The following is a 21178-nucleotide window of genomic DNA, read 5'->3' as shown; positions in this document are numbered from 1 at the left end:
AGCTGTTTATTGTACAACAAATTTTTCCTAATTTCTCCAAACACAACAGAAAGACGTTTAGATATGTCTTTCACTCAGTGTAAAGAAAAGCTCTTGCTTTCACAAACACTGGATCGCAACGGGAATAAGAACATATGTCACTGTCTGTCAGAAAAATAGGTAGACTCTACTAAACACTAAGAATTTCAGTGATACAAATCATATAAGTAGGCTTGCGTGTATCATAACGTAAATAACATTAAGGTGATAGCAAAATGTTAAGATTATGACCTGTTGTTGAGAAGAGCTTCTGCAAATACTTTCTCTGTAGGCAAGATACTTAAAAGTGGAATGTTAATGGTTTATTTGATGAGAATACTGCCATCATAGGAGGCACCTGAAGGTAATTTCCATGTACAGAAGTTAAGAGTTTTAAAAACTTACCCTGTGTGGAAGAGAATCAGGTTGAAGAATACTTCAGCAAACTGGACACACGTAAGTCCATGGACCCTGATGGGATGCACCCATGAGTGCTGGGGGAGCTGGCAGATGTCATTGCAAGGCCACTTTTTATAAACTTTGATGGATCATGGCAACTGGGAGAAGTGCCCGAAGACTGGAGGAAAGCAAATGTCACTTCTATCTTCAAGAAGGACAATATGGAGGACCCAGGGAACCACAAGCCAATCAGCCTCACCTCGAACCCAAGGAAAGTGATGGAGCAACTAACCCTGGGAACCGTTTCTAGGTACATGAAGCACAAAAAGGTGATCGGGAATAGTCAGCATGGATTCACCAAGGGGAACTTATGCTTGACTAAACTGATCACCTTCTATGATGAGACGGGTGGCTTGGCAGATGCGGGCAGAACAGTGGATATCGTCTGCCTTGACTTCAGTAAGGCTTTCAACACTGTCTCTCATAAGATCCTCATAGAGAAGCTGAAGAAGTATGGGCTGGATGAGCAGACCGTGAGGTGGATTGAAAACTGGCTGCACCACTGGGGCCACAGGGCGGTGATTAGTGGCACAAAGTCTAGTTGGAGGCCAGTAACTAGTGGTGATCCCCAGGGGTCAATACTGGATCCAATCCTATTTAACATCTTCCCTAAGGATCTGAATGATGGGGTAGAGTGTACCCTCAGCAAGTTTGCAGATGACACAAAGCTGGGAGGAGTGGCTAACACAGAATCATAGAATCTTAGAATAGTTTGGGTTGGAAGGGACCTCTAAAGGTCATCTAGTCCAACACCCCTGCCGTGGGCAGGGACATCTTCAACTAGATCAGGTTGCTCAGAGCCCCATCCAACCTGACCTGGAATGTTTCCAGGGATGGGGCATCCACCACCTCTCTGGGCAACCTGTGCCAGTGTTTCACCACCCTTGGCATAAAAAATTTCTTCTTTATATCTAGTCTAAATCTACCCCCCTTTAGTTTAAAGCCATTCCCCCTTGTCCTGTCGCAACAGGCCCTGCTAAACAGTCTGCCCCCATCTTTTTTATAAGCCCCCTTTAAGTACTGATAGGCTGCAATAAGGTCTCCCCGAAGCCTTCTCTTCTCTAGGTTGAACAACCCCAACTCTCTCAGCCTTTCTTCAGAGGAGAGCTGTTCCATCCCCCTGATCATTTTCGTGGCCCTCCTGTGGACCCCCTCCAACAGGTCCGTGTCTTTCCTGTGCTGAGGGCTCCAGAGCTGGACGCAGCACTCCAGGTGGGGTCTCCCCAGAGCAGAGGAGAGGGGCAGAATCACCTCCCTCGACCTGCTGGCCACGCTTCTTTGGATGCAGCCCAGGATATGGTTGGCCTTCTGGGCTGCGAGCGCCTGTTGCTGGCTCATGTCCAGCTTTTCATCCACCAGTACCTCCAAGTCCTTCTCGGCAGGGCTGCTCTCAATCCCTTCATCCCCCAGCCTGTATTGATACTGGGGGTTGCCCCAACCCAGGTGCAGGACCTTGCACTTGGCCTTGTTAAACCTCATGAGGTTCACACGGGCCCACTTCTCGAGCTTGTCCAGGTCCCTCTGGATGGCATCCTGTCCCTCTGGCATGTCGACTGCACCACTCAGCTTAGTGTCGTCTGCAAACTTGCTGACGGTGCACTCGATCCCACTGTCTATGTCATTGATGAAGATATTAAACAGCACCCGTCCCAATACGGACCCCTGCGGAACGCCACCTGTCACCAATCTCCATCTGGACATTGAGCTGTTGAGCACTACCCTCTGGATGCCACCATCTAACCAATTCCTCACCCACCGGACAGTCCACCCATCAAATCCATACCTCTCCAGTTTAGAGAGGAGGATGTTGTGGGGGACCATGTCAAAGGCCTTACAGAGGTCCAGATAGACGACATCTGTAGCCCTTCCCTTGTCCACTGATGTAGTCACTCCATCCTAGAAGGCCACTAGGTTGGTCAAGCAGGACTTGCCCTTGGTGAAGCCATGCTGGCTGTCTCAAATCACCTCCCTGTCCTCCATATGCTTTAGCATAGCCTCCAGGAGGATCTGTTCCATGATCTTCCCAGGCACAGAGGTGAGGCTGACTGGCCTGTAGTTCCCCGGGTCTTCCTTTTTTCCCTTCTTAAAAATGAGGGTTACGCTTCCCCTTTTCCAGTCAGTGGGAACTTCACTGGACTGCCACGACTTCTCAAATACAATGGATAGTGGCTTAGCAACTTCATCCGCCAGTTCCTTCAGGACCCACAGACGGATCTCATCGGGTCCCATGGACTTGTGCACCTTCAGGTGCCTTAGATTGTCTCGAACCTGATGTTCTCCCACAGTGGGCAGCTCTTCATTCTCCCAGTCCCCGCCTTTGCCTTCTGCGGCTTGGGCGGTGAGGCTTGAGCACTTGCCGGTGAAGACCGAGGCAAAAAAATCATTGAGTACCTCCGCATTCTCTGTGTCCCAGGTAACAAGATCTCCTGTTTTGTTCCAGAGAGGGCCCACATTTTCCCTCATCTTCCTTTTATCCCTGATGTACCTATAGAATCTTTTCTTGTTGCCCTTGACGTCCCTGGCCAGATTTAATTCTGTCAGGGCTTTAGCTTTCCTAACCTGATCCCTGGCTGCTCGCACAATTTCTCTGTATTCCTCCCAGGCTACCTGTCCTTGCTTCCACCCTCTGGAGGCTTCCTTTTTGTGTTGGAATTTGTCCAGGAGCTCCTTCTTCATCCATGCAGGCCTCCTGGAGGTTTTTTTTTTGCCTGACTTCCTCTTTGTTGGCATGCATCGTTCCTGAGCTTGAAGGAGGTGATCCTTGAACATTAACCAGCTTTCTTGGGGCCCTTCTCCCTCCAGGGCTTTGTCCCATGGCACTCTGCCAAGCAGATCCCTGAAGAGGCCAAAGCCTGCTCTCCTGAAATTCAGGGTAGTGAGCTTGGTGTGATATACTGAGAGAGGGTTTGCTGACATTCAGAGGGACCTTGACAGGCTGGAGAAATGGGCTGACAGGAATCTCACGAATTTCAGCAAAGGGAAGTGCAAAGTTCTGCACCTGGGGAGGAACAACCCCATGTACCAGCACAGGCTGGGGGCCAACCATCTGGAATGCAGCTTTGCAGAAAAGGCACTGGGGGTCCTGGTGGACACCAAGCTGACTAGGAGCCAGCAATGTGCCCTTGCGGCAAAGGCTAATGGTAGCCTGGGCTGTATTAGGAGGAGTGTTGCCAACAGGTGGAGAGAGGTGATCCTTCCCCTCTACTAAGCACCTGGATACTACATCCAGTTTTGGGCTCCCCAGTACAAGACAGCTATAGAGCTACTGGAGAGAGGCCAGTGAAGGGCCACAATGATGATTAAGGGACTGAAGCATCTCTCATACAAGGAAAGCCTGAGAGAGTAGGGACTGTTTAGCCTAGAAAAGAGAAGACTCGGGGGGGGATCTCATCAACATGTATAAATATCTGAAGGGAGGGTGCAAAGATGGAGCCAGGCCCTTTCCAGTGGTGCCCTGTGACAAGACAAAGGGCACAAACTGAAACACGGGAGGTTCCCCCTCTGAATATCAGGAAACACTTTTTGACTGTGAGGGTGACTGAGCCCTGCAACAGGTTGCCCAAAGAGGTCGTGGAGTCTCCATCCCTGGAGATACTCAAAAGCCGCCTGGACACAATCCTGGGCAGCCTGCTTTAGGTTCTATGCAAACCTTTCTGAAAGATAAACTGCTCCAAAGTTCAGTCTCCTTTTAGTAATATAGCATTGTCATGGTATTCCCTGTGAACCTTTCCTTTAGGCAAAGTTCAACATGATTGATGGGCCCACTAAAAATTGAAAAGCAAAAGGCTAAGGTGAAACATGAATCATCCATGAACGGATCACTTTTAGTGAGTGTAAGAATTAAGCAGACACCGAAACTAGAAAAAGGTATCACAAGAACCTTTCATGTACTATCTACATGGTGGTTCTAGATTCAATTTATAGCAGTATCACTGATTACAATACAAAGGCTAATTTAACTATCAACACATACTTAAAAAGTTAGATGAAAACAATATTCTGAAGTTATATAGTGTCACCACTGGATAGTCATTACAATACTGAGATAATGCTTTAAAAATAATCCAGATGGGGGGAAAAAAACCCCAGACCACAAACTAAACAAAAACCCAAACCCAGTACATTCAATTTAATGGTTAAGATATAAAAATCTCCCTCTTCTATAAATAAACTTTCTTGTTTATGGAAACTATATATAACACATGATTGTGTTTGTTACTTCTTTCTGTTCAGTAGTTTAAAGGTTAGCTGAACAAATATCTGCAATACTGCCACCAATATTTCTGCTACAGCAAAAATAACCATTTTTTGATACCGCTAGTGTTTTTTTCACAAACGTAGAAGTTGGTTCAAGTGCTGAGATACTGGCATAATATAAACTGAACATATATTAAGGCTAATATCATTTATTGTAACAAAAGCAAAAATAATCAGAAATGTTTGTGTTTGTTTCCCCCGCCCCCCCCCCCCCCCCCAACCAATATTGTCTTATTTCTTAATTGTGATATGAAGTGCCAGGAAACCCACAGCTGAGAGAAACAATTTGTTTCTGGCTTGCCTGTGCCCTGTATCCTCTATTGTCATTACTGATTTGAGTCTTCCCTTAGGCTCTCATGACACACGTTTTAAAAGGCAAAGAACAACAACTTCTTGAAGTAGGGAATTCAGACTGTCTCAATTAAAATGAATAGGTAATATCTACAAATTGTTATTTCTTATTATGGCTGTGACTCAAATCCTCTTCTGCTAGTTTTAGTTTCTCATTTAGTGTATTCTTCCATGCAGAAGATTTCACATGTCTGGCCAGAGAGGTTACAGAGCCTCAGACTGCATGTACTGGTTTGCATACTGTCATACTGTATATTAAATGATTTGTATACTTATTGTGTGAATTATCACATGGAAATTTTGGACCAGTCCTATTTTCTTCATAAAGTAAATACAAACTTCTGATTAAATTGCTACATACATTCATTCATGGTGGCCTGTTACAAATATTTTCATCTCTGATAACGAGTTTTACATTTGATAACGAAGAAAACAGTTAAGAGCATTCAATACATATTAGTTTTCATGTTTCAGGATGATACATGGGCTTTTTTCTTCATCAATCAGAAGTAAAGATTTCCCTTTTTTTATAGACATAAACATTTTAACCTTTTTCATGAGAACTTTGAAAGGAAACCTTAAGAAGGCATTACATCAAGGGAGTCAGTCTTTTGGGGAACAGAAAAGCTACAAACTTTATTCTGCAGTAACACTCTGAATCCCAAAGAGATCCATGATACTAACAACCAATTTAAAACTAATTTATCTGTAAAACATAGTAATAATCTGCACACACAAAAGTACAGTGAATGGAGCTGCTATTTGCCATATGAGGACTACTTATATGTTTGGGTTTTTAAGGATAAAATTACCTGGTTAGCTCTTAAAAATTTTGGACTAAAGGAAGTGTTGAGGAAAATGTTCCAGCCTGTTTTGGGATCTCTTGAAGTAGTAGGCAGAATCAACACAAGGAGGCCCTTTGGTAGTATTAAGACACTGTCTATTAGCAGTTTTGGTTTTGAAAGTGATCTATTAATACTACTTTTGCTGTTATTTAAATTCATATTTTAATAATTAAATAAAATTTCATTTTTGTATTTATTCCCTCTCCCCCCCGAGTGTTTTCAGTAATTGATTCCTGCATCCCTAATTAAGTTTTCTAATATCTAGAAACACACACAATCATTTCTGGGCAGTCTGAAGAGTTTCAGTTCAAGGAGTCAAGCGTTATTTTTTGAAAACAGCCTTTTTTTCTGTTGTTGTTTTTTAAATGCAGTATTATTTGTACCCCTACAGAAAGCATTTACTTTTTTCCAAAGGATAGGAGTCTTTTTGAGTAAGCAGTTGTTACAAAAGGGTTTCATGAAAATGAATGTTTTGTACTACAGCAGTTGTGGTGTTCCATCAAATTCTGTCACATACTTGCCTTATAAAAAACGTTGTGACAACGTCTGTCACAAATGATGCAAGCACCTCTCAGCATTCCTTTTGTCAGTCAAAGTAACAAGTTCCTTGATTTAGTATGCAGCTTTCAATTGGACGTCAATCTATATGACAACAATTTACATTTCCAGTGTACTGCTATTGGCATGTAACTGAATTTTGGCAGCTAGTTCCTTGATATAAGGAAAAGCACATATTGCCAGCAGCTCCAACTTTTACAGTCTCATGAAAATCACCTCTTCTAATTTTGTAAGATCTACAAATTGATTTAACAGGCATAACAATTGCTATCCTAGCCAAGGGCAACTCTGAAGAAAAAAGCGTAAAAAATTGTACACAGACACAGAATGCCAAGGAGCCAGTGGAATTTTAGGTACCATGTAGTTTAAAAAAAAAAAAAAAAAAAAATCAGAACAGATTTGAAGAAGCTTTGAAATAATCAGAGTTCAGTTATTAGATAATTTAACAGCATTACAGCACTCATGCAAAAATTTCCAAGTCTATCTTTATTCTTAGAGAGAAAAATTCTGCAGAATTATAAACAGTTGTTCAAAGCCAGAGAAGGCAACATCATCACTGCCACTTTGGTTTTGACAAAGTAATTCCTCAAATCACTGAAAGCACCTTCTGTTCTTTCATCAGAAATGTTAAAATATCTTGCCTCATACTACTTTGTGAAACACTTGTCAAGCTTTCTCATCAAATCACATATAATGCTTACTTTTCAGGTCAAACTAACCTCTGTTGCTCTTCCAGCTATTTTAGTTTCACCTTCAATTGCCTTTGGGAACTTAAGTGTCATCTGACCACCAATCTGTTGTTGAAGGAAATATCAGTAACACAAATCTCTACCTGCATATCTCCATCACTAGGTTCCCTGCTACTGCACACTGATACAATCAAAGACAGCAGTCTGATATTTCAGTGACAAGCTTCATATAAACAAGACTAAAGAATTTTCTAGCTGGAGCAGAAGAGAAGGTTTTCATTTGCCACCTTTTCCTCATTTTAGCCTTCTACAGTTTAAGGAACGAGTCTGTCTTTCTTTCATCATCTCATGCCCTCTGACTTCAGCAGAAACGTTAGAAGCAATTATGAGCTTTGTTCCTCATTCCCTGTGGCCTCCACTCTGCTCATGATCTGTGATCGCACTTGCTCGCACTCTTTGGTTGGCTGTTTCTCTGTAGAGCAGACCTAACTCTGTAGCAGCTCCAGTCACCACAGAAATATTAGGAAGGATGTCAAAAGAGCCACTGCATTTCTCAGTAGGATATGACCAGGATGGCACTGCGCATTGCTCCTTTCAGAAGGAAAAGCCAGCTTGCTTTGCTCTTTTAAAAAGACAAGTCAATAAAGAACAGCACAGAGGTCAAGAGGACTGTGTGCAGAATGACCTATCACTTTCCATTATTCTAGCAAATTAAAGAGATTTTCCCACAGAGTAGTTGCCAATAGACCTAATTACTATATAAAAGGAAACAGAAAAGAGAGATTACTGCTATTTGCAAGCCTGTGCTATCTGAATAGTCAGACATTATAGTGATACAGGTTACTGTAACAAAAAGAAGGGAGAGAGACAGAGTGGGTTTAAAGCACGGAAAAAATGTGTGATGTAAAGCTAGAAACTGAGGTAGAAAAACTGAAAAAGAGCATAAACTACCATTTTATTATGGATATGTTTTTGCTAGGAACTCTAATGAGAATCCCTTTTTCCATATCTTCCAGAATGAACTAATTCAAATTCTTGATTCTGTCTATCTGTGTTTTAAAAATGATGCAATTGTGTTGTTGCCACATTTCTTGAAAATTACTAACATTGGATTCTGCAGTGTGTGCTGAATATAGTTCTAGAGAAAAATAAACATTGATTTAATTCCTTCATGAGCCATGTTACATGAGCCATGTAAAAAAAGACCGACCATAACTACAACTTAGTTCTGTGCTCTCACCTGATACAGGTTATCAATAATAGTCTGATGAATTCTACAGTATGCTATCATTTACATTTCATGGGATTTAATCAAAATGAATCCTGTATATCCTGCTGCTACTAACTATTGATCAAGAAATTAAATGAAAGAAAACAAGCTGCAAAGCCTGCTCCTCAGAAGAAAATACCAGATCGTATTGTAAAAATGGAATAGGTGAATGCGGTCCTTTGAAAGACTGATGATAGCATTAATCTTATTTATATCATAAATCTTGACAGCTGCACTTTCAAAAAGTTGTTATAGAATATAAAAAGTAGACCTAGATTCCATATTGTCTTTAATAACAGCAAAGCAGCCAACTCCTGTTTTCACTTTCTGATTTACATTTCATCATAGCTATGAGTATAATAAAAATTCTGAGTAGTAACCCAGAGTGAGTTTTATTTAACCAACTGAGCCCTGAAAAATCAAAGTCCACACTCCCTTTGTAAACCGCACTGTCACACCTGTTTATTACAGATACTTTCAAAGAGTAACCTAATGCGAGACCCCTGAAATCGGATGTTAAATATAAAGGTGTAACCTTCTTTCTTTTGATTTAAATGGGGCTTTTGTGGCTCAGGTATATTTTGCATGTATTTTTCACCTGTCGGATAATCCAGAAACAAATCCTCACATCAAGTATACTATAAAGATCAAGATAGAAATTCTGAGAATCATAGAGATTTGCATTTATAAACTTGCTTATTGTATTTTTATTCATGCAGCTCTGAAGGCATAGTGTTAGCTTTTTATCTAGACTCTTTTCATTACTTCTCCCTGTTGGTATTGCAGCACATGCTGTGAATGACCTCCAGAGATTCCTGAAGCTATATGCAGAGAGAAAATTGAATCTGAAAGCTTTATTAGACAAGTTTGTCTTCAGCTTGTGTCTGATGTCAGCTGTATTGAAAAATAGAACTGGTTGTGAAACTGGGTCCTGGCCTTGAAAAGTCTCCAGTCAAATGGTAACAGATTCAGTTTGGTACCATATTGCTATTTGTTAGATGTGGCACATGTGTTAGAAGCAAAAAAGCTTCTTAATGAAAATCAGATGGAATAATCAGGCAACTTCTTTCCTGAACACAACGGGGAAACTAGATATATGACAATGTGCGCATAATAGGGCCAACGCAGGTTGGCGTCTGTGACCCTCCTTACTACAGAAGCCTGTAAAGTAAAATGACTCAAACCCAAGAAAATTAAAATTATTTATGTAAACCATTATTTATTCCTTCATCCAAAAGCAACCAAAGAAAGGGTAAAGACAACAATCTATTCCTTTACTATTCCACTTTATATGAGAGCGAGCAACCTTTGTTAGGCCAGCTGACTTAAGGAAGAGCCTACTCTTACTGCTCCCCACTGATTCAAGAACTCAAGGTATTCTCTATGATACCTCCCTACTGCATTGTTCCCTCTTCATTTTCTTGCATTTTGTTTTAGTAAAACTTCTCATAGAGTTAAACTGAATTATAACTAGTATTAAAAATAGACGTTTCCTTTAGATTCTACATGCACAAGTATCAGAAACTATACAATTCTAGACATGGTCATTATTGGAAATAATATTTCTCTCTGTTACAACTGTCATGCTAGTGGTCTTCTTTACTGGTGTCCTAAAATTAATGTTAGCTAAAATGGACTACTGGCAGTAGCGTTGCCTTCTAATTCAGTGTAGAACTACCTGTCACCACATATGCACGCTGTGGATTTTTAGCTGTTCAACTCTGTGGAGAATGGTTCTGCAAAATTAAATATCTACCATGTCCCCCAAACAAGCGTTTTAATAGCTGATAACACAGTTCTTTTAAATGGTGAATGTTATGTGCAATGTATTTTTAAGTATCAACACGTTTGCATTAGCATTGAAAATACTGGAGATGCACACGTCCCTAGATTGTTCAGTCTTCCCCAAGGAATTATTTTGAGTATTCTTGGTCTCAATTATACTATGCCAACTGCTATAAACAATATAGACACTCTAATATCTGATTTGTACATTTGTTTTTAATTCACCCTCTGAATACACGTAATGTTATCTTTCCAGGTGCATATAATGAAATGCAGAAGGATTTTTACGACTAACATTTGGAAATTTTGAGAAACACAGTTCTGAACTACAGCATATGTGTTCACCCAAGCACTGTGCATAACATATAAACAATGACTGCCTCAGAGCACATTAACTATGAAATACTACAAAAAAGAAAATAGTATCTATTGTGCAGTTTTGCCCAAAGCTAGTTGTTGTCATTCTGTTTCTTACATTTTTGTCATTGTCTCTTGAATAGCTCTTAAAAATAAATTATTTGTTTGTTTTTAAAGAGGCAGTGGGACATTACACGATCCAGCTCTGAAATCCATGGAATGAATATATTTCAACAGTTATAGTTTCAAAAACAAAGAATCCTTCATCCCCACTGAAAATATTAAACCAAACATCGTATCAGAGATTTAATAGGGCAGTCTTCATAATGCAGGATACTGTTATGCCCGATCTGTACATCTCTCTATCTTAGAACTAAGCAATATAGAATAATAGATCACTCAACTATGCATTTAATATGAAAATAAAATAAAATTCCAGATGCATAAAATACAGACACTAGCACTACAGAAATACTTTCAGCTCCTGAGGTCACTGGATTTTAGTTTTAAACTTTATGTTATTTCATCAAGGTATGTATTTTCACATACATGCTTTCGTTTGTTGCTAATTTTCCTTAAAAACCTACAGTCTCAGGAACTGTATATTTTTAGCAGCACCAGTACATGTTTCTTATGTTATATTACATTCCAAGCAGTGCATATGAATTTCGGCTGTACTAAGCCACAGCAGTACATATACTCAGAGAGTAACATTAGTGATATTTTTCAACAACTCTTTTATGAGGTCTTATAAGCCTAGAACAAAGCAGCATGCCTAGTCCAGGTGGGGACTTGTTTCATGGAGAAATAAGAGGCAAACTAAACTTTCCCAAACAGAAGGAGACATACCTTAGGATGCACTCCTTCACCTAAAATATCAAAGGACAAGCAAATGAAATTCTGTTTTCACTAGTTTCTCAGATTCACAAATATAATTCTTTCAATTCAAATCCCAAAACTCAAGGGATTATAAACTCTGGAGGTCACTGCTGTGCATCTTTTTTCTATGCCCCAGCTGAATATATGGGCTAATAAGCAATGAGTTCTCTTTTGGTTAAATCAGCTGGTGAAGTTACTGCAGCTCACAATCCCCATCTTACAACTTGCTTCTAATGGACTCAGCTTGACACATCACTTCTCTCCCATTCTCCCTTATTCATTCTAAATCCTGAAAAGCCTTCTTCCCCTGTACATGGAAGCCTAGTCTGTGGCTCCATGCCTGCAGTCTTGGACTCCTACTCCCAAAGCAAATTATACTGAAAGCACAGAAGAGCTTTGATTGTATGTATTCGAAGAAAGATATCTAAAGCTGATGATAGCTAGTGTTATGAGTTCTAGTGATATAGTATTAGCTTTCTTCAAATTCTTTGTATTAAATATACAATAACTAACAATGCATATAAAACCTTTCTGTCAAATGCATCTCTAACTCTGCCTCAGTTTGTAAAACAAAAACAATTCTTTTTTATCTTTTTTTACACCTGCTACAAACAATGCTCCAAAATAAGACTGATAACTCGTAAAGTTTAAAAGGACAAATTCTATTTAATTTTGGAAGTAATTTCACCATTGTAATTGATGCTAACTCTCACTCTACTTTTTTCTTCATTTCACAGTCATACTTTTTTCTGTTCCACTTGAGTAGGCATTTCACACAAAAAGACAAAGACTTGTGTAAAAATTCAGGGGAAAAAAATGAAATTGATTGTACACAAAGTACTGTTCACTCAATCAGTTAAACAAACTGCAAGACTACCAATATAATGTACTGCTCACAGTTTTATTAGCTGTACGTGCAAAATGTAAAATTAGCGGACAAAGTATTTTCAGCTGTATTCATTTGCAGTTATTTTTAAAGTTTCACTAACTTCAAGTACAGCATGATTGAAAATAAATACATATCCTTTTTAAGAAATTGTATTTTCAAGTATAGCTCTAAACGAAAGTGGCCAAAATTTTCCCCTAACATCTTACTTGAATAAAGGCAAATAATGGAAAATGTCTTCCTCAGGACCAAAGTCAGGAATGCCTCCCACCCCACAATGTATTCACATGGGTTTACAAAGCACTATATAACTTCACCTAACTTATTAAGTAAATACAGTGGTAGCACTTCAGTACAAAAGAAGTCATATGAATGCTAACAATACTATTAAAATCTGTCCCTCCTGTAAAAGCACATTCCAAAACTGTATTTCTCTCTGTTTAAAATGTTTTCAAACTGCTGGCTGAGCAATGCGTCGAGGTATTTGGATAGACACATTCACACAATTTCATGTTATCATGTCAAGTACAGATAGCAAGTGTGATTTCCTTCCTGAATCATCTTGTCTTGGAAGTCAATCTTTGCTAAGGTTTTAGACGTACCCTTCAGCTAAGTACATTTTTCGAGCTGGAAAAGTAGTTCTTGTTCATTATGCCCGAGGGCACACTAGACTGGTGGGATATTAAGGACTTTTTTTTAGTGCTTCTTCTGCTGAAGAAACTATAAAACACAGACTTAGAAATAATTATAAACAGGGTCCTTTACCTCTGTAACAGCCACCAGATGTCATATTTAGTAAGACCCTTTGGCTGAGTTCTTGTAGCCAGTCTAGACCAAGTGATACCTGACAGGGCAGTAGAGATCAGCCAATTACATCTTCATACCCTGGTCTCAGACACAGATGCTCAGGAGGGTCATATCCATGTGTATAAATATCTGATTGGCGGAGTAAAGAAGACAGCCAGACTCTTTTCAGTGATGCCCAGTGACAGGATGAGAGGCACCATGCAAAAATTGAAACACTAGAAATTGTATTTAAATGGAAGAAGAAACTTTTTTTACTGTGAGAGTGGTTCAACACTGGAACAGGTTGCCCGGAGAGGTTATGTAGTCTCCATCCTTGGAGATATCAAAACCCGACTGGACATGACCCTGAGCAACCTGCGCTAATTGACTGTGCTTTGAGTATGAGGAATAGATGTCTCCCCAGGTCCCTTCTGACCTCTACAGTTCTATGGTGATACATCTATAATGATTTGACTGCAGTAAACTGACTCAAATAAAGAAAAATTATGAATTAGTGTTACAAGCACAGGTTCAAATTTTAAGTGCTCTTGGCAATAGAAAGGAAATCAATCTTACTTCCTGCTTAATCCTTTATAGAACACCAGTGCTTTCATTTTCTGCATGTATAATTCCATCTGCTGAGTCTCAGAAATGTTAGTAGTCAGAGCCTACATCTTGAATTAAGGTAAATGAGTAATTTTGCAATTCTTCAGCTAAAGAAGAGTTAAGATAGGAATCTACTGCACTACTACTCTGTGTTCTCTCTCTTGTTCCATTATTACCATTTCCTTTGTAACAGCAAATACATAACTCACCAACACTCCCTCCCCCTGGAATCTGACATAACCTGTTGACATGCAAAACTGACACAGCAAATTTAGTGACCCAGCACAGCAAAAAATGATTACGCATCTCCATCAGTTCCCCCATGTCATTACATGAATGTCTATAGCATGCCTTAGAACAAAATCCTGTAAAGCAAGGATACTGCTGTACTACAAGTTTTAAAAAATACTAGTGGTATTTAGCCCTTTTTAGAAAATTGAAATGATCACCACTGGAACCATAGCAGTTCTAAATGACTAAAATTAAATGATAGTTCCTATTTAGTAAGATTCAACGTCACAAGCAAGACATGTCCTTTGCTTGAATTGATATATGCTATTCTGACAGAAGTTGGACTGTCTTCTGGTACTGAACATTCTGGATTCTGTCTATATGGTGCAATTATTTAATTCTCTGAAAAAAGATTTTTCTGCTTTGCTCTCCTAGAGAGTCACTAGTAGAAGGTAGAGAATTCTCCAATTTTAGCTTTTCTTGTATGCTACCCATTAAAACTTGTTAAAAGCAAGAAGGATCAACATCCTACAAGTAATCAAATCCCAGGTGACTACCATAGCTGTATCATAGACTGAGTTACAGGCAATCTGATGGGGCGGGGGGGAGAAATTTCTTCCTGCTCCCACATCTGATGAGCAGCTTTCCAAATGGTATGAGTGAGTAACATTCTTCATCCAAGCAACTGAGATAGTTCAGTATCAAGTAAAGAATCTTAGAGACTTTAGAAACTCAGATTTAACCCAGTGCTTCCATTATGCTTTTCTTTTCCACCCATGCTTAATCACTACATTTCAAAGGAAAGCAGTGGGAAATAAAATCCATTTATCATGGAGATAAAAATGAGTTTGTAATCCTTGTAGGGAACCAGCAGGTGCAAAGAGACATGAGAAGAATCTAATATAAATATTATCCAAATAATTTAAATTAAATGGAGATCAAGTCTCTTGTTGTGGATTCATGAACTCAAGACACCCAGAGATGTATTTCACAGACTTAATGTTTAACTGCAGAATTACTCTTACCATGTTGTCATACAACCTTTTCTACGAATACGCAAGCTTTGTCTTGAAACAGTCTCAGTTCATTGCCCTATCATAAAAAGTGACCTGTAACATTATACATTTGGCCTGTAACATTATTATCTTTTAATTTAAATAATTCTTCTCCCTTCATAGTATTTCCTCCATGAATATATGTAGAAAGTCAAAATCTCATCTCATCTCTTCATAGAATAAAGAAACAAGACTTTGAAACAGTAATAATTTAAAAGCATGCTGCAATCTTTTCATCAAATCCATAATCTAATTTGTCTTCTGGGTCACATTACACAAAATAGAAAGGAAAGGATAAAAAAACAAGCTGAATGCCACACTAGCACACCTCCCATTTACAAGCTAAAGCTGAAATTTGTAAGGATGCCGAATTAATTTAGACGGTCTCCAGCCATTTTCATTTTAACTGTGTGACTTGTAGTTAATTTCAAAAGATGTATACACTGAAGCACTTACAGACACCTGAAGAGAAAAGGCTAAATGCTGCTAATGCTGGCTTTTCCTTTAGTTGTTGAATTAAGAGGTTTATTGCCTTCCAGTCAGCATTCAAGTCTTCTAATTTTTTCTAGAATAGAAAATAAAAATATATTAAATTTATAATGCATAAATTAATGTAAATAAATGTAAAATAAATTAATGCAACTTTTTTTTCTCCATCTGATGGACCACCTGAATTAAAAAAAACCCAGAAAGGTAGAAACAGCAATTAATATTCACAAATGGCAGAGAGGGATGAGTAAAATCCTTCCCAGTTGGGCTGCAAAAGAGCTTCATCGTGTCAGGGTCCTGAAGGCATCTTTCCTCCTCAGAGTTTGGCTGCTGAAGCTCAGGGCCAACTTAGAGCCAGCACAGCTGCCTGACCCTGACCACAGATTGACTTCCTGGACCAAGCTCAGCCCGTTCCCATCCCCACGGCCCTGCCCAGCCACCTGGGGCTGTGTTTGACTCTGGTTCCCCTCACCGGGCCTGATCCTGACCCCCACCCCGGGGCAGCCCCCCAGCCTGCCCTGCTTCTTGGCTGGGGGCAGTGGGAGGGGCCCTGCCTGGTGAGACCCTGTCCTGCAGCCCAGCAGGGAGCCCCCGCCGCTCCCTGCTCCCAGGGAGCACTGGCTTGCCCTGCTCTGTGGTCGACAGGTCTTTACACCTTTTTAGGGGACATCATAGGATGACTTCTTCTTTAACATACTGTGGAGAGGTGGGGTTTTTTATTACCACAAACCTGAGATGTTAATTTTTTAAATTAAAATAGAAAGGTGAATTATGTATTAAAAAAACATTGTCAATAAAACCTCTGCAATTTGTAGTATCAAATGCAGAACACATTCTTCCACCTATTAAAAAAAAAAACCCCAAAAGTAAAAAGAAAGTCTTAGGAGTCTTCAGGGAGTCATAAACTTCAGCGTGTGGGCACGCAGTCCTGACCAGTAATGCCTAAACTGTTACTTTTAAACAAAACCTAAGTGAAAGTCTGGAGTCTGAATTACATCAGTCCTCAGATAACCCTGAGAGGCATTTAGACTTGGAAATGTTGTTTCTATCCCTCTTTCTTCCTTGCTCTAAGGACTGTAAAGAAGGATGAAGCATTGCCAATTCTATGCTGGCATCTCTAAACTCTTAAAATGAAGACCTCATTCCTTTTTTAAGCTGTTCCCTGACTGTCTCCTACAAAAAGCAGCACAGATTACCAATGCCACTCAGGAATGCTTTTAGTATTCTTGTGTCCAATTCACAATTGGATAGATAGATATAGATATATATATATCTATATATAGATACATAGTCTAAATCACAATCCAGCCATGATGGAGAGAGGATGCCTATTAAGGAAGGTACTTTAACTACCTAGAGTCTAAGATGACAGGGGTCAATAGGAGAGGGATAGGGAACAATACTCATTAAACTGAAGCGTGTACACACACAGACACTGAGGTAGCACAATTTCATATCCTGATACGTCAGGGGAGCATTTCTAGAATTTGCCTTAAGCTTTGCCATAAGTACTCTAAACCTGTAAAGTTCTTTTACATCTGTCACCAATGGAGGCCAGAATACTACCTGGTATAAACTCTGGACAGATTTCTGTCTAAATGCTTTTTGATAGGGCGGGAGAGAAAGGATACAATTCTGCATTAGGGAATAAACCAATGTTTTATCTTTAAAAGCAGGTTAAAAATTGCATTAAAAATAAAATAAAAAGTTAGGAATATCAGAGATTCTCCTTGATAATAGACTATGAGGACTAGGCAGAAAAAGCAATCAGGTACGCATGACAAATGCAACTTGTCATATTCAAAATCATACATATGTTTTACTTCTGTGTGGATTACAGACACACGGAAACACACACTTTGGACACGTTTAATGGCAGATTTTAAAGTTCCTTTTTTTCTGCTGTTGTAGCCCAAGAACCTACTTCCAGAGCTTAAAATGCAAAGGACTGCTCCAATATCTATTAATTCAATAGTAGCAGAGAATGCAGAGAGCCCTTAAAAACAAAAGCTGGAGAGATTACACTCTCAAAGTCTGCCTTCATTATACAATATATTCACAGTAACTCAGGAAGGAGATATGGATGTTATAAATATAATATTGGTCCTCACTATGAGTAGCTGCTTAATCATTCATGTGGATGTGAGCCAGGGATTTCCTTCTAGCAATGACAAAATATAAAACATGCCCACCACAGACATTAGAGAGGGTTGTTTGAGGCAACATCTACGCCGCTAGTAAGAGAGTAGCTAGTTCTAAACTCTTCTATCAGAATTATAGTTTGATCCAATCTTGCATCTGCCATAAATTAGCATGTGTGCATTAAAATGTTAACTTCTTTGAGCACAATTTTGCTGTAATTGCAGCCCTAGAGCTTTGGTGACAAGTATGAACATCAAATTTGTTGCATTGAGGAACACTTTTATTGATTTATTGATTTCCTTTAAATGTCAGCAACCGGTGCAATTTAAGTGAGGTTAACATTCATACATGAACTAATCATCTCATTGACAGCACTAAAACTAGATAGGAGTATTTAGAGAGAGAAATGATGTAGTCTTTTAAATGCAAGACTGAGGACAATGAAAATGAGTTCCTCACTACTTACTCTCCCACCCAGCATGGGAAAGGACAAATTGAGTGCTGTGGCAAGGGAACTACAGCTCTTCCACTGCCACAGAAATCCTTTCCTGAATAAACTGTTCTGTTTAAGTGCTGTTAATCATGAGATTGGGGCTTACGTTCTTTCTATTGCCACTGTCACCAGCAGTAACCTCTCCCTCCCCCACCTACAAATCTTTACAGAAATGCATTTTAAAAGCATGAAATCCAATTTATAAAAGTGAATAGGTCTGATTATTAAAGTGCTAGTGCTTAAAGGATCACACGTCTCATCCCATATTGACTCTTGAATCAGCATATAGGATTTCATTTGCCAACAAAAATATTTTTACAGTCCTGCATTGCAAAATTCCAGTATCAGCACTTTTAGTATGCTTAGTGAAGGTGTGAAAATATACCTATTTCAGTGACATAACTATGATATAAGACTAAGCATGTGTCTATATAAATCCATGGGATTTAATTTACATTCAAAACACTATAAAGAGTATATTATAAAGGTTGCAAAGATAAACATTAGGAAATGCCAGAATAACGTCAACTATGAATATTAATTCAGACACAATGCACATAATTACACCAGTATCTTTAATTCTCTGACACTGTTTTCCAGCACAGGAGAGGCTTGCAGTGTAAATTAGTCTATAGGACCTCTATTTCATTTATTGAAAAGAATGGGAAGATTTGTGGTGAATTAAGGAAACCAGAGAGAAAAAAAGGAAGCTAAGACAAAGGTGCCTCAGAGAACTAAATAATCTCTAAAGCTGTCAAGCAATGCTATGCAAGTAACTAATGCTTTTAAAGAGGCCATGTAATTTTATCTTTTTTTCTGTGCCACAACCTAAACAAGGAGTATGAGTCTAAGTATTGAATTGCTGCTCGCACTGTGAGTGCTGTCCATATCCTGTACTGAATTAGGCAGGGTTCAGTCTAAACCAAGGCCACCACAGCAGCTTTAATTCAAGAATTTTCTAAAATTTTGAGTGCTTAACTTTGCAACCTTGCTAATATCTTTTCAAAAACACCTTAATCTGAGTACAAATTATTTCTGCTTCCGCAAAATACCTTTTGTGTAGAAAATGATTTTGACATTTGCTGAAAATTCTATATTGGAACATATAAATAGCAAACAGTGCTGGAAGTTACTCATGAAGAGTGATGACAGAAGACCAACTCAATATAAATGGGTGGAAGCTTAAGGAAACCTACATCATCAAGAAAGCAATTCAACAGTCCTGACAGTATATATTCACTGTTTTATGACTTATTGTACAAGACAGACAGTGAACCAGAAATTAACTTCACAGGTCATTCAATTAACTGAACTACAGAATGTAATGACAAAAGTAAAATGCAATTAGAGGGACTAGAAATTAAATACTCACTATTCTACAAGTAGTTACTAATTTCCTCACAGACACATTTTATAATATCATTGTCAAAACTACAACTCAAGGAACATAATAATCTTTATTTAAAGAGTTATCTTGTTCCAGTAAATCTGGTAGAAATTGGCACTTTTCAGCATCTTTGATGTGAACACTTAAAAGAAATAGACACAGACTACACTTCTATGTCAGAAGTTTGGCCTAAACAGAATCATTTCACAGTATTTATACTTTTGTCAGTGTAAAACAAGTACTAGTTCTTCTCCTTGAGAATGCCAGCATTCATTCTGCAATCTTTATATGCAATTACAAAAATCTAGAAAGTCAAAACCTCTAGTTTTTTGTTGTTTCAAGTGCTTTGCTTATTAAAATGTGGAGTAAGATCCCCTAAGACCACAGCTGAAGCCATACAAAATGAGTAAATGCAGTTATTGCAGAGTGATTTTTGTTCCATCATCCATTCAGTGTGCAGATGAGATGTTTCAGTTCCCAACAATAATAGCATTGTATTAGCCAAGGAGAACTCCCAACGCAGCTTCAAAAGCTTTGTTTCTGCCCACTTTCATTATCACGCTACTTTTAAGTCACCTTGAGTTTAACCTCTTTTAGTGTTTTATGACTGTTTAGGAGAACTGATCATTAAAATAAAGTATAGATACCGAAGGGGAAAATAACTCTTAAGGATTCCTGTTCAGGTAAGAAGAAAAGAAACGAAATCATTCTTAAATATGTATGAATTTCTAAAGTGAATATAAATGCATTCATGTGCTCCTGTGAATGGAGATATGCTGGTGGGATTTATAAGTAATTTAGAGGAAATTTTGTAAAAGTAGGAAAATAATACTTCAAGTATAGTGACTAAATAGAGATGGAAAAACAAGAAATTCACTGTAGAGGTCACCCACAGACATCCTAACTTTGTGAGGAAAACTTTTTCTGTAAAATGAGGTTATTGAGTGCTGTAGGCTTGGAAAAGCTCTAAATAAAAAGACAAAGTTTACTATCTCTGCCCAGTCAGAAGCAATTGCAATAGATACTTAGTGTAATCAATAAGCCACTATTACAGTTTCTGGGAACTCTTAATCATCATGTTCACAGATACTTTATTAGCAGTTATAAAACCAGAAACCAGATCAAGCTCTGATTGATATGGTAGTGACCTTACTAGTTTGGTCTCCTACTCCAAAAGCAGCTGAACCACACATGGGAGGCTGCTTGCTGATTATTTTCTGCTTCAAGATTCTACAGGATAGAAAATGATACTCTAGTCTCAATGAAGGTCTGCATAGTCTTTAGGAAACTGAGTGTAAAATATCCCCTTCAAACTGATTTCTATGCTGGGGAAAAGGATCCTATAGTACATTTTTCTAAAAGAGAAGTGTTGGGAGGCATTAGCCTTCTTAACAATGTATCTCCTGCTCCAAAACAGACTCAAGTCAGTCATTCTACATGAATTTTGGCAGAGAAACTGAGTGGGAAAGTTCTATATTGCTACATCTTCTTTCCTTCACAATGGAAAAAAATTAAAGCAAAGGGCCCTCTTTATGACTTGACTCTTACCTTTTCTAGAAAACACGTTCATTTTTTTTAATTGACAAAATTTCTGAAAGCAAAATTCAAAATAAGGGAGTTCAAAAACATGTTATG

General features: G+C 38.7%; 1 protein-coding gene across 12 annotated transcripts in view; it reads right to left on the bottom strand.

Annotated features, from left to right (window-relative positions):
- Positions 1-21178, bottom strand: part of DMD (dystrophin) — a 1394632-nt gene that overhangs the window by 367353 nt on the left and 1006101 nt on the right. For all 12 annotated transcript variants that reach the window (XM_076355694.1, XM_076355734.1, XM_076355779.1 and 9 more), the window contains one exon: positions 15489-15597. In XM_076355694.1, the coding sequence (XP_076211809.1) occupies positions 15489-15597 (109 nt within the window). The remainder of the gene's footprint in view (positions 1-15488; positions 15598-21178) is intronic.

The sequence above is a fragment of the Aptenodytes patagonicus genome, chromosome 1 (genome assembly GCF_965638725.1).
Source record: "Aptenodytes patagonicus chromosome 1, bAptPat1.pri.cur, whole genome shotgun sequence".
NCBI classification, from domain to species: Eukaryota; Metazoa; Chordata; class Aves; order Sphenisciformes; family Spheniscidae; genus Aptenodytes; species Aptenodytes patagonicus.
Note: the sequence above shows the minus strand (reverse complement) of the source record. Positions and strands in the feature narration are given on the sequence as shown.